Here is a 20,291-nt window from a genome sequence, read left to right on the forward strand (position 1 = left end):
ACTACTGCATGACAACAATTTGTCTCTCAAGGGTTGACCGATCCGTGATTTGTCGATATTTCATCGATGATTTATTACCATGTAGGCATTATAATTGTATTGTACACCTAGTTGTAATGTTTAGATGGTACCTACTAAATAATTATTATATAGCCTGACCAGGAACATAAAAACCCTGGCATAGAGGCGCGTCAATTGCATTTGATAGTGCAACACTGAGTACAGTCGTACATGTGTTAAATTAATAGGCTAAATTTATGTATCAGGATTCAGGATTACGGGCTAATTTGATATTTTCATATATTAACGAAAAAATATGATTAAAGGTAACCTGGTTTAAATAAATTAAATGAAACCATCAATCGAGCTAGTAGGATTTATTTTATTATTCATCAATAATCAAATTCAGAACTTGAATATTCAACTGCAATGTCTGCTCATGAACGCTTCAAACTCGGTACTTCTTTCCCAATTCCATAAAATTCAAAACTTAGAAAGTGACAAAAAACTTTAAAATAGGTAGAGTTGAAACAGACTTCAGCTAATTTTCATAGTGGACTGTACTATACGATAAACATGTCAGTCAATTTGACAACCTTTGTCGGAAACATTATTCAATGAAAATATTGTCCGAGCCCTTAGTATTTCTCTTCGACAAATACATTAACACATTGTGAACCACTTTTCTTTCACGACTATAAAAATATTTTAGCAATTTAATTCACAAAATCAATTGCACACATTTAAAATAAAGTTTGTTTACACTTTGACAACAATAGACTGACATGCAAGGTGACATGTCAATGAAGTTTTCAGTTATAGATGACCCACGCTGAACTGTCCCACCAAACTCAATGACAGGGGGGCGCTACCATCGTTCAACTATATGGTTTCCAACATGGCAAAAATCTGAACCAGCGATCCGGTATTGACGGTGGCGCCCCACTGTCAATGTCATCGACAGGACAGTCCAGTATTTTGGAACTATATTGTTGCCATTAAAAGAAATTAGTACCATTAGTTTTCCGCAACATGGCGAGGGTTTTTATGTTCCTGGTCAGGCTATAAATTAGTTATGCCCGTTTTCACCATCAGTCCCTAATTTTTAAGTGACCCCTTTGAAAACAAAATTCTTAACTGTTAAGTGTTACCACTTGCTGGGTAATTAGATTTTACTCAAGCCAAAAATATTTTTGTATCAGTCAGTTCCCTAAATCATATAAAAATTCAATGTCGATAAAAACTCATCGATGTTTACCGTTTTCAATAACATCAAACATTATTCATTGCTTGTTTGTTCACAGAGCACAGTCGCAGGGGAAGTACCGTGTGGAGCAGTCGTGCTCCACGGTTTTTTTTTAGTTGCAAAAAAATATGTGGAACAATGGACTGCGATCATTACCATCATTACTGAACGAAAGTTAACCTGTCAAATCAAGTAATCATTTTTGAGTGATGTTTCGTAACAAACGTGTTTATATTTTTTCTAAGTACGAAAATAAGTTGGATGGAGCCTAAATTCAGTGATAATAATATTGTTTTTATGTTTCTATTTTGTATTGTTTAAATAATTTTGTATTACTTATCGTTTGAGTTGGTTAATTAATACATAATGGCGTCTGAAGAACAGCAAGAGGATATCTCCGCTGTTATCGAGTCTCTAAAGAGTATCTTCAAAGATGTAATGAACGAAGATGCTATTATAGCTGTTGTGGAAAGTTGTGGTGGAGATCGTAAGTATTGATTTTATTTTTATATCGTTTGTTGTTTTAAATTTAAAGTTAAATTTTGGCGGCAACACGCAGTACATAAAGGGTTTTGCTATTCTTCTTTACTTAGTGCGACAACAGATCTAATACAATTAAACACCTGTGCTTATTAATTTAAGTCGTAATAGTTATGCATCCTACCAAATAGTTATAAACGAAATTGTGTCACTTCCAAGGAGAATACAACATTAGTGTATTTAGGATTAAAATTTAAAAAAGCTTATCATTAACTTGCGTTATAATAAAGTAATTACTTTTATATCTTTTTATCCAAGACAACTTTGAGCGATTGTATGAACATGCTTAAGTGATTGTGCTGGGGCAAAGCGCATTGCGAAGTAACTGCATTATTTTAAATTAATAGAATTGAGAATAGTTTTTGAGCATTCATAGTATTTACAAGAAATATTTTTTCTACAAATAAATATTGCAATTATACCTCCTAATTTAAATTAAAGTACTATACCTACTACATGCGATTTGACCCTGCAAACGCTACTCATATGATCTGTCTCATTATATTGTAAAGTTCCAACAAAATAACTTAAACAAATATCTTGTAACACATTTGGTTTTACACAAAAATTGTTCCGTAATTCCATTGTTTATTCACCTGTTGAATTTCTTACACTAATGAGTATCAATGCCCTTACTATGCAAACAGATTCCTAACAAAAGCTAAAATTACAAAACTGGAAGCTTAATATAATAGCACTTAAAAGATCAATAAGTGCCTTTTTCTTGTGATGCTGATTTTGAAATGTGTGCAGATCAGGTCTCTCTAATCTCTATGATGTGGTTATACAGGGTGGAATTTTGTGATGCCACCTGGAGGGAAAGTACTTTTAATACTGTAGATAGAAAATTTTACTGAAAGAAAACATTCCTTTATTTTTGAAATTAAAGAGAACTGCGTTCAAAGATTTTCAATTTTTTTTCGAAAATTCACCACAACACCATCCAATTTTCCGTAAATAATTAAAATAATTTAAGATTTCATAGATTTCCTTTCATTTGATTTATAAAGTTTGTTAGAGAGATTTCATCCTTAAACTTAACCCTTACGATCAATGCAATAAAAATACAGGGTGTAATTTCTAACACATTTTAGTTGGTTCAATTCCCGAGAGTGGTAAGCAAATTTTGGGAAATCTTTGAATGCAGTTCTGCTTCTTTTCAAAAATAAAGGAATGTTTTCTTTGAGTAAAATTTTCTATCTACAGTATTAAGAGTAGTTTCCCTCCAGGTGTCATAACAAAATTACACCCTGTATAATCAAGCCGCTGCTATGAAATAATGAAATGCAGGCAGCCCGCATGCGGAAATCTGCAACACAGGAAAAAGGCACTTATGACTAAAAAAGGCTAGATTATTTTATGTGCACACACACACACACACCTTGTTTTGACCACTGTATTTGTTGTTTTGTTCTGTTCTCAGAGCATAAGTTTTAAAAATTTTTTAAGAATTAGAATATTTTTGTATGTATTATATTTAATATTTTTATGTACTTAGTTGGTTAGTGGTTCTAGTTTCTGGGTTAAATTTCTCGCAGGATACACACACATTGTACATTTGCTACCAGTTTGGTTAGGACATTGCAGGCTTGAATGAGCTTGATTTTAACGATGAACAGAAAAAATATAGGTGTACTATTAAAAATTGTGTTTTAATTTCTAGACATAACATTTGACAGCATGGTGGTGGTTTATTCTTAATAGATTATAATACCAGTTATATTTTATATTCATTATGTTATGTATGTTTATTTATTATTTATGTATCAAGTTTAATTTCATATTAATAAAATTGCATATTGTCTATGAAGTATCAATAGTTAGTTAATTCAGTCACTGTAAAACTTAACTTTATTAAAATTAATTTTAAAAATAAAAATATTTGCATAAAATATTTGTTAATATAGGAGATATTCTTACTTCAACAATATGCTGACTGATGATAATGATGTTGTTTCTTTTTTATTGTAATGTTCCCTTAAACAATACCCAGTTAAGCTACATTGATAAATACTCATTGTTTCAGTTAATCAGTCCATGGACGCTATAATGGACATTACCAATGATGGCAACATAATTCAAGTAGGTATTGAAAATGAAAACAATACTTCTGAATCTAATGAAGCCCAATCAAACTTGGAAAAAAACAAACCAATTAACGTAGCTCCAACATACTCAATGGCTTTAAACAATCCTAATTTAAGTAACATCAATCAACCAAAATCTTCAGTTTCAATTCAAAATGTTACACAACAACAGTCTGCTTCAAACGCGCTCTCGTCACAAAGACATGGAGCATTGCCCAAAGTGAAGACCAAATTAAGTCCTTTAAAAACTGATTGGACTGACCAACTACGAAGAATTATAGAAAATCATACTAAAGGTAGTAGAATACTTATTTTGATGAGGGGTGCCCCAGGGTCAGGGAAGACGTATTTGGCAAAAACAATTGTAGAAATGTTGATTGGTGTCACTTATGAAGATTTATGCAGACACATCTTTAGTACAGATGATTTTTTCATGATTCGAGGAAAGTATGTTTTCAACAAAAATCTATTGACTGATGCTCACGCTTGGAACCAAGGCCGAGCTGAGGCAGCTATGACCCAAGGTTTGAGTCCGATTATTATTGATAATACCAATATAGAAATCTGGGAAATGGAGCCCTATGCAAGAAATGCTGTTCTAAACGGGTATATCATAGAAGTGGTAGAGCCCACTACAGACTGGGCTAAAAAACCTAATCGCCTTGTTAAAATAAATACGCATCAAGTGCCATACAACACAATAAAAAGAATGATCGATCATTACGTCAATGATATAACTGGCGAGAGTTTATTAAGCTTCTTCAAATTATCCTATCACCCAGATAAATGTCCACCAGTTTATAGATTAATTCCTCCGTTTGAGCCTTTAGATTCTCCTACATCATCATCATCAAAAGGAACTAACTTCTATTCAGTTCCTGATGTAGTTAAAAATAATATAGAACACACTTATACCCCTAGTTCCAGTTATTCCCCAAATGATCAACAAGATGGTGAATGCACTTCAATAATACCACATAATGCGCCTATTGTTAATAGTGACCCTGTACCTTCATATACGTCGTCGCGTGCGCTTAGCGAAATTGAGAAACCTGATGTAGACCTACAGCGTAAATCGCCTATTGAAAATACGTCCGACAGTCAAGAAAAATTACTGTCAGAACTTAACTTAAATGAGAAACCTAGTGACGGTACACCTAAAAAATCTTCAAATGCTTGTGCTGTTGATAATCCAACTGAAGCTTCAGAAATATTTTCGCTGAACCAAGATGAGAAAGCTGAAGACGAATTAGAATCATCCTCAAACATAGTTAATGAGAACCAGGATATGAATGTAATTTCAGATGTACACAATGAATATTTGCAAATGCAAGAGCAATATGAACAGTTTTCTATAGAGTGGGATAATGGAGAAAAATGGGAAGATGAACTTCAAACCAGTGTTGTGAGACCCGAAAATGACGACACAAATGATAATACCCCGAAACCTCCAAGATCAGAATCTAATCCTGATAATGATATCGTTAATGCAAGTACAGTAGATGCTTGGCAGCAAGTTTCATTGTTCTTGCCTCCCTGGAATGATGAAACTACACCTGCTGAACCCCCCATTGACATACCAGTTGAAACCGTTACCAGTGGAACATCAATTGAATTTGGAGATATGGATAATCGTCTAAATAATTACAAAGTTCTTGAAACTAATATTCGAGATATTAATTTATTTCATATTCCTACGCATATGAAAATACCTGATACTCGAAATCTTGATAAAAGCACATCTACTACCGAGCCCTTGATAATGGTAACATCAACACGATGCTCAAACGAAGAAAAACATTTTAAAGCCCTCAGAAAAATGTTTAAAAATATAAATAAAACAGCTCTAAGGAATATATTTGATAGATGCAAAGGTGAAGTGAATTGGGCAGTTGAGATTTTACTGGAGGCATTGGAAACTAACCAAATCAAACCAGAAGAAGAGGAAGAAGAGATTTCGGATGATGAAGAAATCAACCAAACTTGTTCATGTATGTCTGCCTATCAGATTATACCTGACACGTCTTCACAGCCACAACCACAAGTTGTTAGTCAACAAGAGGAAAGACCTGTAGAAACAAGGGAAACTACCAACGCCCCACCAAAAAAGTCCAGTAAACGGGAAACTGTCGTTTCCGTAGCTTCGGTAGAATTAAAGCGTCAAATTGAGCAAAATGTGGTCATAGATGCAGCCCATTACTCGGAACATTGCTTAAAAATAATGAGGCAACGCCGTGGCATTACCGAAAATGTCCCTGACGAGAATAGACCTTCAACATCACAAAATTCTCAATCAGATGGTCAAGATGCCGAGACAGCCCTTAGTTCTGATTATGAAGAAGAGTCGAATGCTAGCATATATGGAGAACAGGAGACAGTAAACGTTACTTTAGGCAAAGAGTTTGTAACAGAACTAGACAATTTATTTGGCAGGACTGATATGACATACCCTGATAGTGTTGTACCTAGGATAAACATTCCTGTATCGTTACTAAATGAGCTCAATGCCTTATGGATTGAATCCTTAACGTATCAATTAGATCAGCTTGAAAGACATAGGGAGAAGATTATTAAGGAAGACGAGGACTTCGCTCGGTAAGCGTTTGCTCTTGCTGCAATTTTATGATCTATTTTTCATTCAAATTCTTAGAAAGTAAAGTGTAATATTAGAATTTAATTTTCAGTAATTTAGCTATGAAAGAAGCTGAGTTGGCTTCAGGCGGGAAACAACCCGAAGTTTTGAATTTTAAGGAAATTATGGACATGGAGCTAGCTCTTTCGTTGTATCAAAAAGACGTTGCGCTGTGGCGTCACAAGGAACCTATGGATATGGCAGCAAAACTTTCAAGGGAGAAACTGTATAATTTGTTCCCAGATGTTGATAATGATACATTAGCAGAGTTGCTAATGGCACATGACAATAATTTCCATTCTACAGTCGAGGTAATTAAAATGTTTCATATTTTGGAAATACTGACGAAACCCGATTGAAACTGGATGAAAGCCGTACAAACCGGCCAATCTGGAAATCATGGGAGAGGCCTATTTTAGCAGTGTCGGCTGACATGATAACGATATATTTCATTGAATTGTTTTGCACAGGTGCTGCTGATTTCCACGGGACAAGGAAGTGTCTTGGAGGAAGAACATGGCGTGGATAAATTCATTTCGCAGAATGAGGTGCAGATGAAGCAGAAAATATTAGAAGAAGAGCGTAAAGTATGTAATAATTAAAAAATGGCACCAAAAATTATTAACCATTCACCTCATCACATCACATCCATCAGGTGAGATGGCCAAGCGCTTCCTTTTTGGATTGTGGAAAAAATACATTTATTAAATTACAAAAAACAAAAAATCTAATTTTTGATGAAAACAAAACTAATTGAATAAAATATTAAAGCTTTTTGTAAATTCGTAAAAATGAATGAAATATGATTTACTTAAGTTTTCATTAGTGTTTTGCGCGTATTATTTTCTGTATGTGACGATCCTAAATCCACACAGTGAAGCTGCAGTCAGAACAAGCGATAATTCCGATACAGTTATCTGTTCTGAATGCATAGTTGAAGTTTTTGCCAAGTACTTCTTAGCGATAAGGCACGTAAACAGAGAGGTTCGAAAACGAGGGAATAACCGTCCATAAACATTTTAAGCAGCGGAGTGTTTTCTTTAATATTCTGCTTTTGTGTTATTTTGAATTCGAAAAAGATAAGGTACGTAAAAGTTTGTACGTAAACTGGGTAATTGGTGGTGGAATTTATTTTTGCTTATACAATCATTCATGTTGGCTCAAGCCTGTAACATAGAAACTAACTAACCAAACTGGGACCTTTACTTGTATAAATGTTACGGTAAATGTGATAAATTGAAAATTATTAATAGTCGCCGGTTATTGTGAATAATTACCATCAGTCGAGGTGAAAGTAATAAATGAATTACATTTATCAGTGATTATTTAATACTAACAAATATCATAAAAGAGAACAACGGCTCGTGTATAGTGCTTGTGTACAGCCACACATTTTGAACTAAGGCGCCTATTTAGTTTTATACATACATACATAAATGATTTCATATTAATCACATTTACCAAATCATCAGGTAATTATTCATAATAACCGGTAATTATTATTAATTAGTCGGCCGTTTGGTGTAGTGGTTCAGAGCGGACTACTATGCCGAGAGGTCCCGGGTTCGATTCCCGGCCGGGCAAAAATTAAAATGATGAATTTTAATTTCTGTGACGGGTCTGGGTGTTACTATGTATAATATGTATGTATTTAAAAAAAAAGTATACAAGTAGTATATCCGTTAAGCTAGCACCCATAACACAAGCATTAAGTTGCTTACTTTGGGGCTAGCTGGCGCTGTGTGAAATTGTCCAAAGATTTATTTATTATTTATTATTTATTTATTATTCATGATTTTCACATTTACCGTAACATATACATACATAAATATTTTTGAAGTTTTCTTTACTTTTCTGAAGTTCTTTTTACTTACATAAAATTACTTACCTAAATACATTACTAACGCTTCAGGGTGTGATAATTTTAACATTGTTTTAAAATACTACTAACAGCACTGAAAGACATGATCATTGGGCTACATTATATTCAGTCGAAAATTATTTAGATTTTTCAAAGTAATTAGGCCCGGTTTCCACTAAGGCGTAGTGGAACGGAAAAATGTTTTGAATAACAAATCTGATTTTAATTATTTTCTCAACTCCGCACCGCCGCTGTCAAATCCTATAAAAAAATTCATTCGCCCAACACATCTCTCTTCTCCGCTCCGCTTTGGTGGAAACCGGGTCTTAGGCCGGCAATACACGGACAGCTCGAGCAGTTAGTCAGTGATCAACATACACGGACCGCTCTTGCAGTCAAGAGTCAACAGCTTAAAATAATAATAATAATAATAATAATTCCGCCCGAATCAGTTGCAACTGCTCGAGTGGTTCGTGTATGTGCGTCCATAGAACTCTGCAGTTCACTGCAGTCGCAGCTTGAAGCTGTCGACCCTGACTGCTTCAAGCGGTCCGTGTACTGCCGGCCTTAGCCTTAATTTGAGTTGGGTTAAAGTGAAAATTGTTTACTGGATGACTCTTTCATCAGGCCTTGGCTGAAGTGGAGTGGCCTCTGCTACCTAAAACAGAGACGCCTGACATGAGCGCAGTGGAAACCTACAGAGACCAGGCCGACCGCCACTTGCAGTTACGTAACAAGTAAGTTCTATAAAATATTTTAAACTTAATAGTTTAAAATATTAAATATAAAAATGCAACATAATTGTTGCATTTTTACGCGACCATGACTCGTGCAACCGAGCCGAAACGTCGGGAGGGTAAATATTTTATTTACCGTTAAAATAGATATTCTGGCAAGAAATCCCGTGAAGTGATAATTTTAAAGTTCTATAAAATTTTAAACGTTCGCGTTCCATTTCAACTAAAATAGAAAGACACCAAAAATACAAAGAGCCGCCACTCTGCTTGTGACCACGGCTGCAGCATAGCAGCCGAATCGTCAAGCCGTGAGTAAGTACATAATATAACTCAGTCATAAATGTCGCGTTAAGACCAGTGTCTTTCTATTTTACAAGTAAGTTTTGTCAACTGTCCAGTTTGTCTTCTCTAGATCAGGGTCCCGATTACTAAACATTTTCAACTGCAACACGACTGGAACACGAACGAAAATTAGCTGTTTGCACAAATCCGTATCGCGGTGTCGTTTCGACACCTAGTTCAAACGATGTTGTAACGGAGCGCAACTGCACCTTTGCGTAAAAGCTGACAGAAAGAAACTTGTTCTCAAACGCAATTCAAACGCATCACAAACATTTGCTATGTTTTACTAATTTTAGTTTAAAAAAATAATGTGTTCGGACGTTTAATGGAAAGTGCATAAATCCGTTGTTTCGTCTTTGTTTGCCCGTGAACTTTACCGTGATTGCCGAATTACACATCAGCTGGAATGAAATTGGAGTGTGACTGGAGTTGAAACATGAATGAATTGGAGACATTACAAATTAGCGCAATCGGGGCCCAGTTGTCTTCTAGAGGTACAACTGTATAAGATGCGTTAACTTTGACGTGCTGTCATCTGTACATCTAGGAGTTCGAGTTATTTTGAAGCCAATTGTTTTCAGCTGGTGCAAAATCCCTTAGAATCTATTATCGTTATCTACTGTGACCTATTTATTAGTTAACTAGCGGCCGCCCGCGACTTCGTACGCGTGGACCTCGTTTTACTCATTAGGGGTGGAGTTTCGTAAAATCCGCTCTTAGCATCTATAGCGCATACATTTTAAATTTCAACTTTCTTACCTTAAACACATAGACTTTCATAACATAAACTTCCAACCCTCCTTTTATCTCCTTAGCCCTCGTGGTTGATTTCTAATGATACATTTTCAGTATATGTACCACCACCACCACCACCATTTCAGCCATAGGACGTCCACTGCTGAACATAGGCCTCCCCCAATGCTTTCCATGTTGATCGATTGGAAGCGGCCTGCGTCCAGCGCTTCCCTGCTACCTTTACGATGTCGTCGGTCCACTTTGTAGGTGGAAGTCCCATGCTACGTTTTCCGGTACGCGGCCTCCATTCCAGAACCATTCTGTCCCATCGGCCATCAGTTCTGCATACTATGTGCCCTGCCACTTCAGCTTGCTAATCCGTTGGGCTATGTCAGCGACTTTGGTTCGTTTACGGATCTCCTCATTTCTGATTCGATCTCGCAAAGAAACACCAAGTATAGCCCTCTCCATAGCACGCTGTGCAACTGAGCTTCTGTATACGGCCTATAGTAAGAAGCCACGTTTCCGAGCCATAAGTTATCACTGGTAACACACATTGGCTATACACTCTAGTGTTAATCAGGCATTGAGGTATTTTGGACGAAAAGACGTTGCGTAGTTTCCCGAACGCTGCACAGCCGAGTTGGATTCGACGATTGACCTCCTTCTCGAAATTGGACCTACCTAGCTGGATCGTTTGTCCGAGATAGACATACCTACTTGTCGACAATCTCGAGAATTGAGCTCCCAACTGAAACTGGGTAGGGCGCAACATGGACATTCGACATAAGCTTCGTTTTGTCCATGTTCGCCCTCAGGCCTACCTGTTGGGAAAATCGATTAAGGTCTTCGAGCATTGTTCCAAGATCTTCCAACGATTCTGCCATGACCACAATATCGTCGGCAAACCGATGTGTACACAGTACCACAGTGTACCGAACAGTATATTATGTACACCTCCACAATATCTAGAGATCATAGTGAGCGTACATTTCAACGTTCAAGTCTCTTACTTTAAAAACCGAGGACTGCAATACAGACTTCCAACCCCCTTTTTAACTCCCATAAGGGTTGAATTTTGCAAAATTTCGTCGTAGTGACTACTTACGTTCTAAAAGGAGGTGTATTCCACTTTGATCACCTGGCTTTGATCAGCCCGTGAGACTTGTAGTTTCTAAGACTTCGTGATGAGTGAGTGAGTCACTTAGTCATTCAATTACCTTTCTTTCTACTAAAATTATACGTACCTATAGTAATTATCATTAAAATCAAATAAGTAAGTACCTACCAACCATTAAAATAAAGACCCTACCAAAAAACTAACAAATTACATACAGAAAATAAAAACGAAGTAATTCTTATCCTATTTAACTACAATCGCCCACGCGCCCATCCCATTTGTCCGCCGCTGAACCGTACCCTAATATTCATCTCGGTAGATGGCGGCACATAGTAAGAATTTGCAAGGAAGTTTGTAAAAAGTCACTAATTAACACTTTGACTTGCTCGTGTAAACACAGTGAATGATTCAAATAGGTACATACAGTGAATGGTTCAATTACATAAAATATCTTTATTTATTAATTTTTCAATATTATTTACGAACAGCGCTATTCATAGTACATGTAATATTTAGTTACTAATTTACTAATGATGTCGATAGATGGCGTTTGACAGCTTTGCCTTCATGAATATTTACGTACCTCAAAAATTTTTGTCAGGCGCAAGAAGATTTTAAGCAATGACGATAGATGGCGCTTTTCCACGTCCTATGAAAATCCCAAATATTTTACGGGACCCTATTGTTTTCCAAAATAAAATTTAGCCTATGTTACTCGTGAGTTATGTAGCTTTCGAATGGTGAAAGAATTTTTAAAATCGGTCCAGTAGTTTTTGAGCCTATCCATTACAACTAAACAAACAAACAAACAAACAAAGTTTTCCTCTTTATAATATTAGTGTAGATAGTAATATAGTACTACATTATTTTGAACTTTTTTTATCAAAACATAATGATCATTTTTGAAGTGGCTTGTCCTATTTAAGGTTAATTTGCAAAAACTACAAATAAAAGAGGATTGAACTTTATTATCATATTATTTCCTATAAAATAAGTCAAATTTTTAAGTAATAATAATTATTTTCACAAAGTTTAAAAATAATAGCACAATTATTTGCAAATGACCTCACAGTTTTTGCGCATCTTCACCAATTCTTGACAATGTTTGTGGCCGATTTAACAAAGACTACAAATGGAAACTTATGTATTTCCAGGAATCACCAGAAAGCAAATCAGTATCTATCCCGTGGTATGCTTGACGTCGCAGGCTACTACAGATCGTTAGCCGAATTTCACAAGGAGAAGTTTGAGTACAATAACAGTCTAGCAGCGTGTTCGCTTATGCAGGTAAGCATGTAATATACTCAATAGTTATTTACTAAACCATAGACAGGATGATGGTTTATTAACTAGGTACTCGAACTTAGCCAGCTTTTTATGAGAAATGACTGTATGACCCAATCTTAAATGAATTACACTTTGGCTGCTAGTGGGATTCAATTAGAGCCGGTTTTGTGGTCCCGGGGATAGCTACATTAGAGATTTCATTTTGGATTTTTGTTCCATACCCAAAAAAAAAAATACAAGTAAAAGTAAAGTAAAAGTCACAAAAGTATAAGTAAGGCTGTTGGAGAAAAACTCAGGAGACGTTGTTGGTAAGTATTGTATTTTGTATTTACACGCAGTAGTTTACAGTAGGGATGTTATGGATATGTAGTTTCGGTTATGGATACGGTTACGAATATATGAATAATAGTATACCGGTTTCGGTTATGGTTACGGATATTTTTTTATTTCGGATATCCGAAAGTTTCGGTTACGGTTACGGATATCTGTGCTTTAGAATGCCATTTGCAATACCTAGTTGTCACTACATCGATTAAAAAGTAATAAAAAAAAAAAAAAATTGATACTATAGTCTATCCAATATAGCTTGATTAGAATGACAGCTGCCATCAAAAGTAACGACATAACTTTGTAGTAGCGATCAATGAGAGCTAAATATTGGCGGACAAGAAATAATTCACGTCTGACCTACAAACAATATTTTCGACGACAGTGCTTCCAATAAAAATGTTAATTTCGTGTAAATGCAGCGTTAAATTACACCAATAAGTAGTAATTCGAAATTATAAAAATCAAGCTAGAGTATTAACGACGTCTCTACAAGGTTATCTCGAGTTACAAAAATGTTAGTGTTGGGACATATCGACAAATGTCATATTAAATGAAAACTATTTTTTTAACATATTTAACAAAAAAATTTTCTAACTAATTTTTTAACATATTTAAGTCAAGTTATACGTTTTTCTAAATGTTCACTATTAAAAACCAAAAAACATTTCATTCTTAAATAATCAAACATCGGAAATCAATCACCGGTAATTTTTTGGGTATTCATAGCACCGTTGCTCTAGAAGAGATGCCCACCGCCCTCTAGCGAGAGGAAAAAACCACTGAAGAACACTGATGATAATGACTACGACTTAGGTTGTACACCCTTGACATGAATTTTAAATTTTACTGTCATTCAATTTAAATCATAATTGTCATTTTTATGAATAAAGATATGAAGAAAAATTGGGTGCATTTTTTTTAATTTATTTTTTCGAAAACTTATCGATACATCTACGTGAACCGTACGAAACATACCCAGCACTAGTCACATTCGTTTGACAGCCGTCATTCTAATCAAGCTATATTGGATATACTATAGGCATTATAAAGGTAAATCAGGCTGTTATGCCTTTACGTATAATGCTACACAAAAAACAATTTAAACTGCCTCCATCCGATACTATCCGCAACTTTTGAATCGGTTACGGTTACGGTTTCGGTTATTTTTTTATTTCGGGTATCCGAAAGTTTCGGTTTCGGTTAAGGATATCCATAACATCCCTGGTTTACAGTAGCGTCTTGAATAGGAATGTAATGGCCGTGCAACCGATCGATGAAAGCAGCACACGGACATATAGAGCGCCATCTATGGTTCTTTGTAGGAATTAGCTTACTGGATTGGAATCCCATAGATGGCGCTAAATGTGGGTTTAGAACAAAGGCATATGCTGAGTGGGCGGGGTCCCATTGCGATGGGCATCGCTGTTGCGACAGGGTGGCACTACTCAGTTCACTTTTTATTTCCATGTAATATTTATTTGCTATTTCTGTCGTTTCCGTATACCTACTTTTTCCTAAGTGATGTTCATCGTTATAAATGTATCTTTTTTTCTTTCTTTCAAAAGTCTACTAGTCGAACTGAATCGTCATCAAACTATTTATGCTGTTCTATTTCTTTAATTTGAAAGGCAACTGAAACATCATGATCCAAGCCTTTCAAATCCTGTCCACAGATACACGCTGCCAATTGCCCCAGCACAGCCACAATCGATCTCCACTACTTCCGAGTGGGTGAGGCCAAGGAATCCCTGGATCTGTTCATAGACACGCACATCCAGACTTTGAGAGCTCAACCCGAGGGTTCCCACAGAATGCGGTACCACACTCTGTACTGCGTGACGGGACGGGGCGCTCATAGCCCGGGTGGACCGCGGATCAAGCCTGCGATCAAGCGGCGGCTCTCTGAACGGGGACTCAGGTAAGATAACTATAGAAATCTGAACGGGGACTTAGGTAGGATAACTATAGAAATCTGAACGGGGACTTAGGTAAGATAACTATAGAAATTTGAATGGAGACTTTGGTAAGATAATTATAGAAATTTGAACGTTGAGAGCTCAGCAAGAGGGGTACAGCAGAATGCGGTACCACACTGTACTGCGTGACGGGGCGGGGCGCTCATAGCCCGGGCGGACCGCGGATCAAGCCTGCGATCAAGCGGCGGCTCTCTGAACGGGGACTCAGGTAAGATAACACCGGTCAACAAAAAAAAATTTTTTTTTTGCGCATGGGTTTTACTTATTATATTCTGATTATACAGGGTGTTTGGCGCATCGTGTGCCAAAATGATTTGGCGGATAGAATGGGTCATTTCCTATATTTTCAGCCCCCATAACACGTTCCATGCCAGGCGGCTACTTTTATATTAATTTTTTTAGTAATTTCACCAAAATACCCAAATCGCATCATTTAATTTCGATTTAAAAAAAAACTACTAGGCGTAGCCTCAAAGTAAATATTTTGTTTTGACGTGCATTGATGTAGGGTTGCATCAAATCTAAATTTACTGGCAAATATCATCTAGTTTTTTTTTAATTCAGCTTTGAAGTTTTCCGAAAAGTTAAAAATGGACTGAACATTTAAGTTTACATGGCTATAAAAAAATAAATAAAAGAGATAGCGATCTTCGGATTTTATCAAAACTTCTCTAGTCTATCCCCATTCAAACGGTATACTAATCTTATTTAAATAATAACAATAACTTCACAAATTCCTTAAATTAGTGCATTGACTCTACTCGGACTGATTTGCGAAATTTGTGTTTATAGCCCCTTTTTGTGTGAATAGCACGTTATTAAACACCTAACAGGTAAAAATTATTTATCTTATGCAATGTAAAAACCTTTTCCCTATCGTTTTTCAATGTGGATTTCTTGAATTTAAAGACGAAAATAATTATTTTGATCGTTTATTAATTATTACAAATTTAGTTCAAAATGACCGCCTCGGCAACGACATCTTCTTCTAATTTCGACTGTTGTCGTATGCAGCCACATTTCTCTTTTTATTACTACAAAGGCGTTTTTTATTCATTGTTGTAGTTCTTCTATTGTTTGAATCCGTTACGTACACCAGTTCTTTAGCTCGTCCCCAGACGTAAAAATCTAACGGAATTAGGTCTGGGGAATGTGCAGGCCACTGTATAGGGCCATCTCTTCTAATCCACGAGTAGAAAACGTCTTTGTAGTAATAAAAAGAGAAATGTGGCTGCATACGACAATAGTCAAAATTAGAAGAAGATGTCGTGAGTGTATACGTTGCCGAGGCGGTCATTTTGAACTAAATTTGTAATAATTAATAAACGATCAAAATAATTATTTTCGTCTTTAAATTCAAGAAATCCACATTGAAAAACGATAGGGAAAAGGTTTTTACCTTGCATAAGATAAATAATTTTTACCTGTTAGGTGTTTAATAACGTGCTATTCACACAAAAAGGGGCTATAAACACAAATTTCGCAAATCAGTCCGAGTAGAGTCAATGCACTAATTTAAGGAATTTGTGAAGTTATTGTTATTATTTAAATAAGATTAGTATACCGTTTGAATGGGGATAGACTAGAGAAGTTTTGATAAAATCCGAAGATCGCTATCTCTTTTATTTATTTTTTTATAGCCATGTAAACTTAAATGTTCAGTCCATTTTTAACTTTTCGGAAAACTTCAAAGCTGAATTAAAAAAAAAACTAGATGATATTTGCCAGTAAATTTAGATTTGATGCAACCCTACATCAATGCACGTCAAAACAAAATATTTACTTTGAGGCTACGCCTAGTAGTTTTTTTTTAAATCGAAATTAAATGATGCGATTTGGGTATTTTGGTGAAATTACTAAAAAAATTAATATAAAAGTAGCCGCCTGGCATGGAACGTGTTATGGGGGCTGAAAATATAGGAAATGACCCATTCTATCTGCCAAATCATTTTGGCACACGATGCGCCAAACACCCTGTATAAGCAAATGTATATAAAAAAGTGCGATTACAAATCGAAAATATTTGCTTTTTAAGAAGTTATAGCGATTTGAATTTTCCATCTTCATAGTAGAATGTCTCTCAAGATGCACGTCACATTCTCATTGGGATATATTTATAAATAATTATGGGGGCTTATTCGCAAGAACAAGGGGCACGCTTTCATCAAAATATAGTGGGATTTGAGAAAAGACGTTACCAAGGCCAGTATACTGAAAGCATGATAGGGTTAGATTTTTATGAAAAAAATCTTCTATGGAACATGACAGGAAATTAGAACTTTTCATTTTTAATAAATATTTGGACTCTATTTTAATTTTTCTCTTGTGAGAATGAATCTTAAATGGATGTTTGTTATGTTTTAATAATTAGAAAGAATGAAGGAAGGAAAGAAAATAAAATATTTGGCAACAAATTAAATCATCTCTGTGTTCATGTTTCATACATTCATTGATATGATTTTTTCTATTTTTTACACACAAAAGCAAATTCAGAACAATTTTTTGTTGTTATTCTTGTTTCTAGGTTATAAAGCAATAAAAATAAGCTATGCATAACCCGTGCGCAAAAATACTGTAGACAGTTGTAATTATTGAAATCTGAACGGGGACTTAGGTAGGATAACTATAGAAATCTGAACGGGGACTAAGGTAAGATAACTATAGAAATTTGAACGTTGAAAGCTCAGCCCGAAGGGTCCAGCAGAATGCGGTATCATACCATGTACTGCGTGAATGGACGGGGCTCTCATAGCCCGGGCGAACCGAAGATCAAGCGGCGGCTCTCTGAACGGGTACTTAGGTAAGATAACTAGAAATCTGAACGAGTACCTAGGTTAGATAACTACAGGAACATAAACGTTGAAAGCTCAGCCCGAGGGGTCCAGCAGAATGCGGTACCACACTCTGTACTGCGTGACGGGGCGGGGCGCTCATAGCCCGGGCGGACCGCGGATCAAGCCTGCGATCAAGCGGCGGCTCTCTGAACGGGGACTCAGGTAAGGAAACTATTGAAATCTGAACGGCGACTTAGGTATATTAGGTAAGATAACTATAGAAATTTGAATGGAGATGTGCGTATTTTGTTAATATAATTTCATAAGTTAACATGAAAAATTTTGGATAAAGAAAAAAAGAAGATCTATAAAAACTAAGTGTGCAAAAAGGTCCCACCTCAGTATTTAGTAGGTAAATGGTGCGTCACAAGTCCACAACGCTGGTTTACATCAAGACTTCTTATTTAAACGTGTAGGTTGTAATAATAAATAACAGGAGAATATGATATTAATACGAGGTCCAAAACTCGACTCAATTTCAAATAAAGGTAGGTTTTTGATCGGTGAAGCACAGCATATACTAATGACTGAGATTAGATCGAGTTTTGGTCGTTATTTTGTAATTCGAATCTTAGTAGATATGTGAATAGTTTTACTCAAACAACCTATTTTGTCTTTCAGTTTCAACGAGGTCAACCCCGGACTCCTATCAACCCGAGTCCGTTCGGATTCCTTGCTGACGCACCAGCTTCCTTCTTAGTATTCGGTTCTACAACTGTGGTGCGTCTACGTAATAATTTGTGACAATTGCCAACAACCCAGGCTGTGCTTCGTTTTCTACCCTCCGTTTCTAACACCAGTTGCAATACTTGCAACACAAGCACCACGGACGAGAGCAGAACCGCAAGTACCACGTTTCACTGAACCTCAACAAGAACAAAATGTAATAGACGTATCACAAGGATCACGTGAATTAGAATCACGACAAACACCACAAACATCTGCATGTTATGAACTAACAACACAGGCTGCGGAAATTCCTCAATCTCCGCGATGGCCATTGATGCAAATGCCACGACGTCAGCTGGCGTTTAGAATAACGTCTCTTTCAAGAGTAAAATCTATAGTATTAATAGAATTTGAGTATGTTCCACTATCAAGGCAGTCGCTGCAGTTTCAGCCGTTGCATATACAGCAGCCGCTGAAAATACTGTTAAAGCTGGAAATTTACCAACAGCTGCAAATTTTGCAGCTGCTGCAAGCTCCGCAAAGTGAGAATAAGTCTGAATTTCAACAGCCACTGCAGACACAGACGCAGCTGCAAAATTGGCAGCTGGTGCAAGCCCCGCAATATAACCAAACCCTGATTGAGGATTCCTCGCAAAGTGAGAATCAGTCTTCTGAATTTCAACAGCCGCTGCAGACACAGCAGCAGCTGCAGAATTTGCAGCTGGTGCAAGCCCCGCAATGTAACCAAACCCTGATTGAGGATTCCTCGCAAAGTGAGAATGAGTCTCCTGAATTTCAGCAGCCACTGCAGACACAGACGCAGCTGCAAAATTTGCAGCTGGTGCAAGCCCCGCTATGTGAAAGATTGCCCATAATTCAGGATTCCACGCAAAGTGAGAATGATTCTCCTGAATTTCAGCAGCCGCTGCAGACACAGCAGCAGCTGCAGAATTTGCAGCTGCCGCAAGTCCCGCAGTGTGGATTGCCCCTAAAAAGCGAGAATGAGTCTCCTTTATTTGTTAATTCACAACATTTTGAACAATATCCGGATTGTCAGGAATGTTTGCAATGTCAGCAATCCCCAGAATATCAACAAAATCCGACATTTGAAGAACCTCCGCCATTTCATCAAGCACCATTTCCAGAGCCTCCGCCACAATTTCCACAGCATATACCTTTCCCTCCTCCTTTGGAATTTCAGCCACCTCCACCGTTCCTTTCCCCACCGCAATTTAAACAACCTCGTCGATATCAACCCGTTTCCTTTCCTCCACCTTCGCCATATAAAAATTTTCCGTTTTCTCCACCACCTCCACAGTTTGCACAGCCCTTGCCATACCAAGAAAATTTGCCGTCAAGAAAATTTCCACCACAATATACTGATATTGAGGTGAAAGGGGCTGCCCTTTCACATCAATACCAGCCTGTTCCTCAGATTCGTCAACCCTTACCATATCCGCACTCTTTGCTATACTCTCGGCCAAGTACACCTCCTTATGAGCCCATTTCACCTCAAAATAAGCGTTTTCCACCGCCACATCAGGTCCTTCCTCAGGTACGTCAACCCTTACCATATTCGCACCTTTTGCCATACTCTCGGCCAATTACACCTCCTTATGAGCCCCTTTCACCTCAAAATAAGCGTTTTCCACCGCCACACCAGGTCCTTCCTCAGGTACGTCAACCCTTACCACATGCGCACTCTTTGCCATACTCTCGGCCAGTTACACCTCCACGTGAGCCCCTTTCACCTCAAAATAAGCGCTTTTCACCGCAGTACCAGCCCCTTCCTCAGGTACGTCAACCCTTACCATATCCGCACCCTTTGCCATACTCTCGGCCAAATACACCTCCTTATGAGCCCCTTTCACCTCAAAATAAGCGTTTTTCACCGC

At 36.9% G+C, this 20,291-nt stretch overlaps 2 protein-coding genes across 2 annotated transcripts in view; one reads left to right on the forward strand and one right to left on the reverse strand.

Annotated features, from left to right (window-relative positions):
• LOC135076152 (venom prothrombin activator notecarin-D2-like) overlaps positions 1–20,291 on the reverse strand; it is a 220,340-nt gene that overhangs the window by 73,916 nt on the left and 126,133 nt on the right. The gene's annotated exons all lie outside the window — the stretch shown is intronic.
• On the forward strand, positions 1,342–18,438 carry LOC135076105 (uncharacterized). Its single transcript, XM_063970562.1, has 8 exons — positions 1,342–1,733; positions 3,813–6,468; positions 6,558–6,816; positions 6,976–7,092; positions 8,994–9,103; positions 12,455–12,587; positions 14,591–14,835; positions 18,349–18,438. Exons 1-8 carry the CDS (start codon positions 1,613–1,615, stop codon positions 18,425–18,427), a joined length of 3,720 nt encoding a protein of 1,239 aa, XP_063826632.1. The 5' UTR covers positions 1,342–1,612; the 3' UTR covers positions 18,428–18,438.

Source organism: Ostrinia nubilalis, chromosome 11 (genome assembly GCF_963855985.1).
Source record: "Ostrinia nubilalis chromosome 11, ilOstNubi1.1, whole genome shotgun sequence".
NCBI classification, from domain to species: Eukaryota; Metazoa; Arthropoda; class Insecta; order Lepidoptera; family Crambidae; genus Ostrinia; species Ostrinia nubilalis.

What these genes read in the sequence shown, in the direction of transcription:
- LOC135076105 (XM_063970562.1), top strand. Translation starts at nt 1,613, where the DNA reads ATGGCGTCTGAAGAACAGCAAGAGGATATCTCCGCTGTTATCGAGTCT. An exon ending in GAAGACGAGGACTTCGCTCG is followed by an intron (nt 6,469 to 6,557) that starts GTAAGCGTTTGC and finishes TTTAATTTTCAG; the next exon opens with TAATTTAGCTATGAAAGAAG. An exon ending in ATTTCCATTCTACAGTCGAG is followed by an intron (nt 6,817 to 6,975) that starts GTAATTAAAATG and finishes TGTTTTGCACAG; the next exon opens with GTGCTGCTGATTTCCACGGG.